At 42.5% G+C, this 13,221-nt stretch overlaps 1 protein-coding gene across 1 annotated transcript in view; it reads left to right on the top strand.

Annotated features, from left to right (window-relative positions):
• LOC146190237 (cell adhesion molecule Dscam1-like) overlaps positions 1 to 11,715 on the top strand; it is a 217,897-nt gene extending 206,182 nt beyond the window's left edge. The window contains exons 21-26 of the mRNA XM_084599752.1: positions 3,352 to 3,522; positions 5,493 to 5,722; positions 6,871 to 6,934; positions 8,862 to 8,946; positions 9,280 to 9,419; positions 11,594 to 11,715. Coding sequence (XP_084455878.1) covers positions 3,352 to 3,522; positions 5,493 to 5,722; positions 6,871 to 6,934; positions 8,862 to 8,946; positions 9,280 to 9,419; positions 11,594 to 11,628 — 725 coding nt within the window. The 3' untranslated portion in view covers positions 11,629 to 11,715. The remainder of the gene's footprint in view (positions 1 to 3,351; positions 3,523 to 5,492; positions 5,723 to 6,870; positions 6,935 to 8,861; positions 8,947 to 9,279; positions 9,420 to 11,593) is intronic.
• The last annotated feature ends 1,506 nt before the right edge of the window (positions 11,716 to 13,221 follow it).

Genomic DNA, 13,221 nt, shown 5'->3' with positions numbered 1-13,221 from the left:
CAGAAGAATACTATATAGTCGTGGCAGTCATGATGATGAGATAAGGTCGTTAGATTAGACAGATTACGTAAGTCAATTCAATTTAGTTTCCTGTTAACGGTAATCATATGACGTCATCAGATTAGATATATAGTTACTGATAAAGTATTGCGATGTAATTATAAGGAGAGTTAGGGATATGATAATAATCTAGAGATAATATATACGACTGATAACTCGAATAAAGAGGTATATAGGTAAGCGTTATTGACAATGATATAATGTTGTTGGATTTGATAATAATCACTGATAATATTGTTGATGAGACAGTGACAGTTAATTATTAGGATAAATAGTTATTCCTAATGATCGCGACGAAATCATCAACTTATCGCGTGATAGAACGTGTCTAGACACGTTTTCAACAACGAGTTTAGGACGTCGTAGCAACGCACGACAAGGAAGTCTAGGCAAGAAGCTGTAGAAGTCAGGGTGGCATCGGACGTCGGGAGCTATGTACGGAACTTAGAGAGCCCGTAAAAAGCTACTAAAACTTGAACGCGCGCATGAGCAATTCGTATTATGTCAGTCCTCTCTGCAACACAAACATGTTTAAGCTAGCATCATTACCACCTAAGATATTGGCAACCGGAAATAATACTCCCCCTCCAATTCTGAAGCCAGATCGTGCGAAAGAATAGAAGAAGTAGAGTAAAATAATCACGATGACGCCCCAGCACGCCAAAAATTATAAGTTCGAGGTGACAATTATTTTTCTGTCGAACAAAAATATACAGACATTGAAGAACGGGAAATAGTGGCGGGGTATGCTGAAGTCTAGTTAAGTGAAGCAGCCATTGTTTTCTTTTTTTTTTTTTCTGAGCCCTTACATAGCCGAGTTTGCCCCTGCTAAAGGGTCTTCTTAGAAAAGTGCATTGTGTGATGAGTTTGGCTGAAACTTAATATTTCGTCCTGAAACAAAATGAGTCGATGATCAACGTGAGCAACATATTGGCTATTTGATCCTTTTCCCTTTGTGCTTTTTGCGACGTTCTAAGAAGACAAGGCACCTCTTTGGCTTTTGCTTCCGAGCTCTTCGACGGGCAAGGTACTCAAACACGGTTGTGCTTATTCCGGTTCTGTAGATGGGATGTTGCGCAAATGATATTTCCGGGTTATTTTTCTGCATTTCACGCAGCGACTGTGAGACAGTAGAAAGTCTTCACGTTACTGTGAGACCAAAATGCACAAAGCTAGTTTCTACCTTATACAATAATGAATGCATATAATATAGCCTGGGTGAGTTTCCCCAGAGCATAGTTTTATATACCATCTATCCCAGCTAAATTTCACTAGTTTTTATAAACTAAGGTGTGTCCTAACTTGGTGAGACCGGCTGACGTACGGCTGAGAGTCGCCTGCAGTACGTTTTAGTTCTACAAATGTATTTAATAGGTTGAAACTAATTAGCAAGATGTTTATTGCCTCTAGGACAGACTGTCAATGCAAATATAAATGTTTTTGAAAATTGCCAGCTACCTGCGTTGCTTCTATCAAGCTAGAGTTTAAGAAACGTATTTTTCTTCCCGTCCTAAACTACACATCGCGCAAATAAAAGAAGCTTCCAAGAGGCAACAGCACCAATTCTATGTCCCAAGACACGTCTCAGAAATAGCAAAGAAGTTTTTTCTTTGGTGACGCTTTATGTTCGCTCTTGGCGGGTGACTTAAAATAGTAGGTGATCACGTGATATAGCTATTTTTCAAGGCCAATCAATCGCGCTGCGTAACTCGTGCTAGCAAACAGCGTAGCAAACTGTTTTTGAGTGAATATAAAACTTTTGCATATACGAATCGTTTCTCAAACCAATAATAAATATATAATTAGTATCTATTAATTATTAACGTCATTATCATCAGCCTGACTATACCCACTGCAGGGCGAAGGCCTCTCCCATATTTCTCCACTTAACCCGGTTCTGTGCTAGCTGCATCCACTTGACCCCTGCGAACTTCTTATTCTCATCCGCCCACCTAACTTTCTGCCTCCCCCTGCTACGCTTTCCTTCCCTTGGAATCCAGTTTGTTACCCTCAGCGACCATCGGTTATCCTCTCTTCGCACTACATGTCCTGCCCATGTCCATTTCTTCTTCTTAATTTCCACTAGAATGTCGTTAACTTGAGTTATTTCTCTGACCCACTCTGCACGCTTTCTATCTCTTAATGTTACCCCTACCATTTTTCGTTCCATAGCCCTCTGGGTTGTCCTCAACTTAAGTAGAACTCTCTTGGTTAGCCTCCACGTTTCAGCCCCATAGGTGAGTACAGGCAAGATGCAACTGTTGTATACTTTCCTCTTGAGCGAGGACCGTCGGGGGATGAAAAGTGCTGCAGACCAGGATGTGCGACTAGGTAGTGGGCTACGATAGGAGAGCAGAAGGTTGGGCGAGTTGGTTAAAAGGCATACTGGAAAAGTTTGCGCTGGAAACAAGGAAAAGTCGAGAAAAACAAGGACGAGCGATAAGTGACAACTAAAGTTTGTCCAAAACAGATTCTCAAATAAGCATGTGCCTATTACAATCCTCAATCAATCACTAATATTGAACCGGACTATACCCACTGCAGGGCGAATTCCTTTCCCAGTTTCTTTCAATTAACAGGGTCCTTTGCTAGTTGCATCCCCTTGACCCTTGCGAGTTTCTTAATCTCTCCCACACACCTAATTTTCTGCCGCCCCGTGCTACGCTTATCTTCGCTCGGAATAAAATTGATTACTCTTAGAGACCATCGGTAATTCTCTTTCCGAACCGCAAGCCTTGTCCATGCTTATTTTTTCTTAATTTCGACTAGAATGTCAGTAACTTTAGTTATTTCTCTGACCCACTCGGCAAGCTTCCTATCCCTTCGCGTTACACCTATCATTTTCCGTTCCATAGCCCTCTGCGTTGTCCTCAACTTAAGTAGAGCTTTTTTCGCTACCCTCCATATTTCAGTTCAGCCCCAAAGGTAAGTACCTATAGAATGCAACTATTACATGTACGTGTTATTCGCTGTGTTGTGTGTTATTCGAGCAAGTGTCTTGAATAAATTTTAGTTGTGAGTTAGCGCTACTCCTTGTTTTTTTCGACTTGTCCTCGTGTCCTTACGCAAACTTTTCCAGTATACAGTAATATAAGTATTTTGAATTCATAACAAGTGTTTGTATTTATTTCCCGGCTTTGTTAACGAAAGGTGTAATCGGGAGAGTGGCTTAGAAAATAGCACCACTAGAGGCAGAGAAATGCTTAAAATATCTCTTCATGGAAGCCTGTGCCAGCTGTAAACTGATGCCTTCACTTGAAAGTTCTTTTTTTTTGTCTTCTCTGGATGCAGACCTGCCCTCTCGGCAGTACGAGCTCGTGGATCCCCAAGTAACCTTCTACCGACACCTCACCGTGACCGTGCCCATTGTGAGCGCCGTCTTGGTCCTAGTCATTGTCGTCGGCGTACTCTTCGTCATGCTCAAGAGGCGCAACTATGACCCTAGACAGCGCTTTGATGACGGTACGGCGGAATACGTTTACAAAACTTAGCATGTCACTTTGTGGTCACTGTTTAAGGAAGACAGCATTATAAAAAAGCAAATAGTGAATAACGAACGAAATATTTTTTTTTTTTTGCATAGCCATGGCGCACTCAGAATGGAGCAACCCATTTTTAACTCTCACCTAGGCCGGTGCTGTGGGGAAGCTCGCGTGTGCTGAGGGTAGTCTGGTGCTTGTAGCTTGTGGAGCTTTCAAGCGCTTCATTGCGAATTCCAGCTTGTTCTAAAAGTCAATTGTATTTCAAAGATGCTTGCTTTAGAAATTTCTTATGTAACGTAAAATATTGTACAGAATAGAATCACGAGTACACTTAGGAAACAAACTTTATCAGCGCTTTCTATCTGAACGTGTGTTCTTTGCCCTTTCCGTGGCCCTGAGTCACCTGCCCCTCTTCTTCCCCTACCTTATTCGCTTTCTTCGCAAAGATCACGAAATATATAGCTATAGCAGCATAGTTCATTATACCAGTCATCAGCACATGGAGTTGATGTAACTAGATAATTAACAAAGAACTCGATTCTCAGACGGAACAGTAAGAAACAAGATAATGTAAAAATACGTTCCCCTATGCTTTCCTTTAGGCAGTCGTGTGGCTTTAAAAATGGACATCTCACTTAACGAAAGGGTCAAATTGGGGCAGTATTTTATTGAATACCATTATCAATTTTCCATTTCATTTGCCGCCACTTCATCGTAGGTGACAGCAACATCAGACGAAAGCAGAGTGCAGGCAATGACATAAATCACAAGCCAGTTAGTTCTACGTCACAAATGGCCTGTGGCCCCCACTGCACGAAGTGGCTGTACATTACCTGAAATATGCAGCCAAATTTGAGCTGCGAAAGATTGCCTGAAAGATAAAATGCTTAAAAATTCCTTATCAAGGATGTTTTTGCCACACTCAATCAAGAATGTTTAAATCAGGACTTTTGAGTGGGAGGAGCACACATTTCAGCATAGCATTCTGGCGGTGTACGGCGCGAGAATAGGTAAGTTGTGGCAACAAGCAGAAAGATTAACTGTAATACGCGAAAAATACCTTTTGATTAAAATTTTTAGAATATTTGTTCTTGGGACGGTCCCGTACCTGAACTAAGTATTATCTCTACTGCTAGTAAAAACAGTAGGAAAAGCAACCACGTGCCGCCGGTGGGATCCAAACCCATTACCTTCTAATTCCACGCCCGATGATACCACTGAGTTACAATGCTCGCTGTTTAATCTCTCTATTTTTTAGGCATTTATGTTGCGCGCAACCTCTGATTGAGAGTGTTCGCCAGCGCCTCCCTCTTCCACAGCGGCAGACGGGGAACTTTGTGTGTTAGCTCTGCATATATATCTAAGAAAGTGAAAGTTTAAGCAACCATCGTGTTGTTCAATACCTACGATCCCACCGGCGACAAATGGTTGATTTATCTTCTAATTTCTAGTCATTACCTTCACTTTTAACTAACAGTTCACACTGATAAAGGGCCATCTATGTCAGTGACTGTCGGATCCCTTGTTGTGCTAGTGACAAAGGAGCCGCTCATATTCCCTACATTTGTTGGTTTATATATTAGCATGAGTTACAGTAACAAGTAGCGTAACAGCAATTATTGCAAATCTAATAATCTGCGGTAGGTTAGTACTTCCGAAGTTTATTCTAGCTGATGCACTGTACAGCTGAAAACGCAATGCTGAGATATGAGTTCGTTAGTCCTAAATCTATGTTTAAAAATTGTAGACAGTTTTAGGGGAAGCCTCCTTTTGACTACGGCTCCTGAAGCAACCGTCAAATGTGCCACTGTGCACTTAAATATAGATGTGAACGGAACCTCAGTTATTACAGTAGTGATGCACGTAGATCACTTGAGGTTCACCGATTCTGTAGTAGACCTGCTCTGGTGCTCATGCGTCACAATGAACACCAACCAATTTTACACGCAGGTATGGTGATCGCAGAGTGCTGCGACTCCATGAAAGGCGACATGATGCTGGCCGTGTCACGAGAGTCGCAGGCCAGGCAGCCCGTCTACTACCCGGCACCATACAACACACACGGCAGGGGTGGTGGAAATGGCGGCACTGAAACCAGCCGATGCAACCACACTGTCAACTCTCGGACAGGTGGCGGGACAGATGACCGCACGTACGACGTGCCTTATCCCGTCAAGAGAGTAGGTCAATATACAAGCCCACTCGGCACTTTTCGTTCCCTGATTCACACAAGGCGTGTGTTATTACTCGTAGTTCATCATCTATATCATGCACGTTCAGTCGTCTGCAACTAAATGGCAATCTGGTGACCTAATAGGCACACATTTTTCAGTCGAAACCGATGTTCATGCATTATTCTGTATTGCAATATATAAAGGAAAGTTACACGGTGCGTGTAGAAAAAGTGGTGGAGATATATATACTTTTTGCGTTAGATAAACCTATTTTACTTTAACAGATCGTTAACATGGCCAGTGACACTAACTAAAGTTGAAAAAACGATGGCAAGGCTTTGCAGACATCTTGTGTAGGCTACAAATATATTGCCCGAACCTGGGCCGGCTTGCACGATAAAGTCCGAGCTAAGTCCAGACTTAAATGATGTCTTTAGAAAGACCACGCTTATTTAAGATGGCTCGTGTTCCGAACGTCGAACGCTTCGGGTTCATATTCACCAGAGTGGCTGGCCAGAACGGCCTCAGCAACCACTTGGGGCATTTTTCCTCGTAACACAATCTTAAGCCGCAAAAAGCAATGGCACGGATTTTACACAACGCAAAATTGACGGAATGTGTACATCTTACAGCAGGGACAGTGCCAGCGCATCCCTGTATTTCCTTAATTTCTCTACTTAGACACCTGGCGTCCTTGTGTCTTAACCAAGACAGCACTAGAGTCGTAATCATACAAGCGACTTATTCAAGTCAGGACTGAAGCCCAGTCTTGACTCCAGTCTTAAGCGTCCATGCTAATGGCCTATTCTTTAGACTCCAGTTAAGTCTGGACTTAGCTAAGACAGTCTTAAGATTGTTTTGTGCAAGCGGGCCCTGGTCATGCTATGCTGTCACGGAAGGCAATCAATGCTGCGAGATCGCGGGACTGTGCTTATTGGCAACTAAAACATCTAAAGCCTCCCTGGGGATGCGTCAAAATTTATTATGATCAGCTGATTCTTCAAAAACATCCGTAACCTAGATAAACGCATATACTGTGAGTGTAACAAAAAAATTCTAAGTACATCATCTCTCTTCACGAAAGTTTAGCAATGCTACGAGCAAACATACATGCTGAAATCAGCTACAATATCATGTTCCGTTGTACACTACAGCTGGAAGTATGGGAGCCAAAACCAGGGGCCCTGGCGACAGGCATGGAAGTCTGCGAAAAAGCAGGTAAGCTGATATTAATTATTTTCATAAATAAATTATTCAGCCTAACATAAACATATATTCGGTAATTATACTTTGGTGCCACCCAATGCTTTGTATTTTCTGATTTATCCACTCAGCGGTTTTATGACGACAGTATACAATTTTATTTTCCAGTATGTATAACCGTTGCCTAAACCTAAATTATGTATAACCGTTGCACTCGGAACAAAAACAGCGCAAAAAAGGACAACTACAGAAGAGGAAGTCCTCTGTGGTTGTGCTTTTTGTCGCTGTCTCCGTTCCGAGCAGGATTCACCAACTAGTCTAGCCCCATCTTTTATTAAATCTATGGCACTTTGGCACTCATATAGACTGGCTATTTAGGTGATAGCAGGAGAGTCGTCTAGGGTTTGAGTGTTCAAAAGCTATTACTAACTGTTGTATCGCCATTCCGTCTTGGAATGAAAGTCATCGCGATGTCTGCTCATGGCTTGTCGCGCTATGCCGTGGTTCGCTGCGCATTCGCCGACAATTTACCAAGGTATGTAAGCGCTCACTGAGCCATGTATGTACAGTCGCAGACAAAAGTAAGCAGACTAGGCTATTGCCTTCAAACATTCTTCAGGCGTCGCCCAATTACAACTTACCGCTGTGGTATAGGCAGACCTGTTGACAACGCTAGTGCGCGCTTTCAAGGGCAAATGATGTTTTGTAAAGAATAAGACGATACTGCGCCGAAGCTAACGACGATGAGGACGCCGATCAGCTGGCGCGCGCACTCGAAGCTCGGACTGTCTTGTTCGGACGATATTGTGATTCACTCTACGATCGTCTTGCGTCACCGGTCGCCGTCTCCAGTCCTCCGAATAACCCCCAATAAACCCCTCTGCAGTTTCATTATTTCTGATAGGAACAAGGTGAATACAATTAAAACAGAATAGCTTGCGCCGTTTACTTATGTCCGCCCTTGTACAGACGTGGGCTACTGGTTTGAGGCTGCCTTTGGGCATTTCGTGATTAAGCCTTATTTTCCCTGCCCATGGCGTCTGAATGCAATGCTAGCACATGTAAACAACCAGCATTTATTCTCATAGTATTTACAGCTTCACCACAGATATTAAATGCATGGTAAGCTAATCAGTGAATGCTGGGAATGTTTGGCCGTGGTTGGCATTCTCATGCTTCTTTAGACTAGGCAATTTAGTAATTTTGCACCAAAATTAGTAAAGAAAACCAGTAAGAAAATCACGTCCGTATCGTTCTTATCGACACTTTCGCAATATGTAGGCGCCCCGAGGCAGCTTCATATATACACATTTAGGATGATAATTTCACCTTCACGTATCATGCCAGCAAACTGTTTTTCATTGCTTTATGTGCATTAGCTAATCGGGAAACAGAGGGTTATTTTAAGACGAAAGCTGTTGTGGGCTTATTAATGTGAACAGGATTTGTGCATCCGCGGAGGGTGTCACACCGTCATTGTCGAGCATCGAATTGATTGATGAGTAAAATAATTTTTTATTAAGTAGAGAATGAAACAATGTGTCTGCGCAAAATTTCATTGATGTTGAATTATTAGCCAAAATATTTAAAGCCAAAAAGTCAATTAGACCTCAAAATAGCCAATAACGTCGATATATAGTGCAGACGTTAAAACAGGCTTGTACGTCGAAATTCTGCAAAATACGTCGAAATTGTTCGAGAAAATGCAGGAAAACGAGAAAAGGGAGCAAAAAAAAAAAAAAAAAGAGAGCACTAAAAACAAGCGTATCGTGAAGAGGCATGAGAGCAAAGAGTCGCAGGAAAGGTTTTGGCCTTCCTGCGCTTAAAAGAGGTGTAAATGCCTCCAACATTTTTCTAAAACTTTCTAATAGCTTGCAGGCGTGTGATAGTTGACCTTTTTTCTGGCGTTAGAAATGAACATGTTGTTCACGGTATCTTTCAGGCCAACAAACTATGTGCCGAAGCTCGCCGTTCTACATATCGAAGCTGACGACCCGAAAAACGGTGTGGAGGGACGATGGTGACGGGTAAGCAGTTGGCCAATGATTGCTAACCTGCAGTAGTCTGAAATTGCCCTCTTGTATTATGGTCAGCCCTTTTGAGCACCAAAATACGAGCTGTGATTGCGGTAGCCCACACAAGAGATTCAGTATGTAGTCATGCACGGTTGTCATGCTCAGAGAGAGTGCGATAAACTGCAGTTCTTGTGTTGCGCTCAAAATTCCCTTGTCTGGAATTAGGCATTATAAACCATTAATTGCAGCAAGCTTCGGGTGGGCTTCTGTCGATGGAATTGCGCAAATGGCCCTTCTACCAATACGCATTCGGTGCAAATTACCTCTACCGCTCATTCAATGCAGGAGTTCCGGGAGTGATGTCGAACCTGAGGAGATCCCGGGCGACGCGTGCCGTTTCGCCCTCCCGCATACGCTCATTGTGCCTTCGGAGAAGTTGACATCTCTTGACCTCGATGCCTGCAGAAAGGACGTAGTATTGCCAAGTGAGCTTGGTATTGAATAGTCCTTTTCAAATTTTCATCGAATAGATTATACTAAAACCATGCATAAAATTTGAATGGCGAATTCCACTGGCTTATCAAATAATATCAAATTCCGCGCAGATGTACACTGCCTTGAAAGTAATCTGTCCATTTGAAGGAGATATAAAATAGAAGGAATTTATTTGTTACGAACCGTGCTGCGCTGATGATCTGCGGCGCAGATCAGCAATAAACCAAGAGATTTGTAAGGTTTGCCATCTGCGCGTTTAGAATGAAAAGATATTTGTTTTAAACTGATCAGCTCACGTGAATATTTGCTGAGAAAGTTGCTTGGCGCAGGAGATATAATAAAACACACACACATATATATATATATATATATATATAGTAGATTGTCGCTAAACATGAGAGCATCTAAACAGTTAATAGGGCTTTGATGGACAACCCAGAGGGCTATGGAACGAAAAATGTTAGGGGTAACATTAAGAGATAGGAAGCGTGCAGAGTGGGTCAGAGACATAACTCAAGTTACCGACATTCTAGTAGAAATTAAGACGAAGAAATGGGCACGGGCAGGACATGTAGTGTGAAGAGAGGATAACCGACGGTCGCTTAGGATAACAAACTGGATTCCAAGAGAAGGAAAGTGTAGCAGGGGGCGGCAGAAAGTTAGGTGGGCGGATGAGATTAAGAAGTTCGCAGGGGTCAAGTGGATGGAGCTTGCACAGAACCGGGTAAGTGGAGAAATATGGGAGAGGCCTTCGCCCTGCAGTGGGTATAGTCAGGATGATGATTATGATACTGATGATGATGATTACATCTTATAGTAAAACGCGATGCAGAGCAGCTCTACTCTGAGCCACCTTTCGAATTCTGTTTTTCTCCGCAACTAGCCTCGTATTATTAGTGTGTGAATGCCGTATACTGTCATGCTGACTGTTTATTTTCTGCACACTAATGGTTCAAATAATGAAGCTTGCTTTCAATGTATCGTATGCGCTGCCGCATCTATAAAAGTAAGCACACGCCATTGAAGCTTTTAGGATCCGGTCTAAATTCGTGTTCAACAGCAAGGCTTCGCCAAAGTATATCTATAGCATTTCCTACACTCTTAATCTCTTTCCACATACGCGTTAAAAAAGGTTCATTTATAAGTGGAAGTTTCACTTATAGCTGGATGTTTTTTGACAAGTTTGTGGAACCAGATTAAAGATGTAGCAGAGGTGCTGCAGAGGTTACAAGGTTGCCATTTCGAGTGGTATAATACACAGAAACACTTTCTAGACAAAATATTGCGCGTCATCCAAGGTACCATGGGTCGTGCGTAGATTACGCAAGGCACCTAAATATGTTGTTCAGTGCCATACACAAGGCTATGCTCTGAAGGATGAGGGACATCTTTACCATCTATCCATCCGAATAAATAACTATACTAGAATGCACCGCGTCCATTATGCTTAACACGAACATTCAGGCACGTGGCCTGCAGACGCATTACTTCCGCCAAATGCTAGCAAATGGTCCAACGTCATGCTGAGATGGCTACAGGAAACTCACTCTCATCATCGATGCCAATCACATTTTTAACCACTTCGCGGGCGCATTGTTAGCGCTTAGAGGCGCTTATGTCGGTCCTCGCAACGTGATTCTGCGTTCTTGCTAAGTGTGCTGATAGCGGTACAGTCGACAGCAGGCTTGAGGATTCACCATTCATGTTTGCTGTAGCATATATATTTATTTAGTATTGATAACTGCCCAAACTGTCACATAATCCACACCTCACGTGTACCGCTTCCGGATTAAAAAATCCAGCTACCAGACAGAGGTTGCTTGCTTTTTCTTCGGCACCACAGCCCTTAACAGCTTTTTTCTTCCTTTTTTTATAAATTCATGTTTCATTATGTACACCCGCGAATATAGGCCTATCTTGGTATGGATTAATATAGTACATACTAGTTTCATCCAACGTTTCTTCTTTTTTTTCCCTTTTTTTAATCACTTTGATTTTGGCGCATGTTTCCGTTTTTCTCCACATTTTGTTGATAGCATTGTGTGCGGAGAAAAGACAGCACTCTACTTTAGCGGCTAAACTGTATGCATGAGTTCGGACATAGAGTCCTAAATATATATTTAAGAGTTTCGTGCACTTTCTGATGTTTTATTCGTGTCTTTAGCTCGCAGGAACTGGAGAAGCAAGGTGTCGGCGTGACAATGGAGCCTGTGGCCGCTAAACAGTGGCGACATGGGGGCAGGTTGATGCCTCTGCCGCTTTGATCGGAAACCCAGGCAGAGGTAACTGCGAAGTTCAGTACGTTTAATTATTTATTATGTGTGAGGCGCGCGGGAAATGGTCCACCAGTGGTTCCGCACAGATGCTATATGTTTGCTTCCCAGAAGTATCACCGCAGAAAATTAAGCGCAGCTTTGACTTAGCGCAGGCTTCACTTAGTCCGCTGGTCGATTTTTCAATATATGCGTCGTATACACAGGAAAACTAGCACAGCAAATTTATGTCGAAAAAAATAAAGCATTGAATTATTCAATTGCGCACATTTCGTAGCCACACTGGCTGTAAGCCTTAATCATGGATTACTATTGACAAGATGGGCCGACTAAGGCCATCTTTGGCACCATGCTATTATTTGCGAAACAGTTTGAAACGCATTGGGAGGCCGCCACAAATCACAACCTTCCTAGACGGACATAAGCAGTTTCAAGAGCGGACAAGTGAAACGAGGTCACCTGAATGAACGTTTTAATAATAAAAATAGATCAAGAGTTCCTAGTATTTTCTTTCCCATCAGTGGTCGGGTTAAAACAATTGTTATTGTGTGCCGCGACTGCTCTCAAAGTTGGTGTTTAACAGCAAGTGCTTAACAACATGCAAGCCGTAAGGAGAAGAGTAAGATATATAATCATCGCCTAAATGTACATGAAGGGCTTAAGCGAGAGACATATCCTGATGGCAGGAGATAATAATGAGAAAAATTACTGGTTTTCTACCATGGCAAAGGGACGTAAAGTCGAAGGAGAAAAAGGATTAAAAATGCAGACGAAGTCATTAGGCAAAAAGCCCACAGGAAATTCACAGCCTGCCGCAAATCGACCATCTGAAGAAAATGAGGATCGCCTAGCAGGCCTTCGCCACAAAAAATTACCACGACCAGCGTCAGGGATCTGGCATTACAGGGCAGTCTTGCCAAACTTCACGAGACCAGAAGCAGAACATTTCACTTTGGAAACTCTATAAATATTTCTTTAATTCTATGTCTTGCAGACTTATACTTGCGCGCTTGCATATAATGTTGCTGTAGATCTGAAACATTCGAATGTGCCTGCTGCAATAGCTATGCCTATTTATTTTAGAACGAATCAGGGCGATTCTATCAACCTAGCACGTTCACATTTCGCGCCTTATGGAGAAATAGAGACTAATTTATTTTGTTGGAAGGCTATGCACAAAGAAAGAAAACATTGCGCCAGTCAGTTCCTTTTGCTTGATTTGATCATATAAGAAAGACCGCGTTCCTCCTGAAATGCTGTACTTGTGGCATGATTTGGCGAATCGAAATATAAAATAGTGACTCGTGCGTTACGAAAGAGTCATGCAGCAGCAGTAATTGTCTGCGTCTCTGTTGCTAGCTGGTGACTGGGAATATACTTTGGCTTACATAACTTACTCAGGGCTGAAGGCTTCGTAAAAGGCTTTCTCGCTTGACTGATGCACCTCAGGTGAACAAGAATTACTTTATTGGACACTATCGAGAAGCGACTCACTTATTTTCGTATTTAGGGATCGGCG

This window comes from Amblyomma maculatum, chromosome 4 (assembly GCF_055883805.1).
Source record: "Amblyomma maculatum isolate TAMU_Amacu chromosome 4, ASM5588380v1, whole genome shotgun sequence".
Lineage (NCBI taxonomy): Eukaryota > Metazoa > Arthropoda > Arachnida > Ixodida > Ixodidae > Amblyomma > Amblyomma maculatum.
Note: the sequence above shows the minus strand (reverse complement) of the source record. Positions and strands in the feature narration are given on the sequence as shown.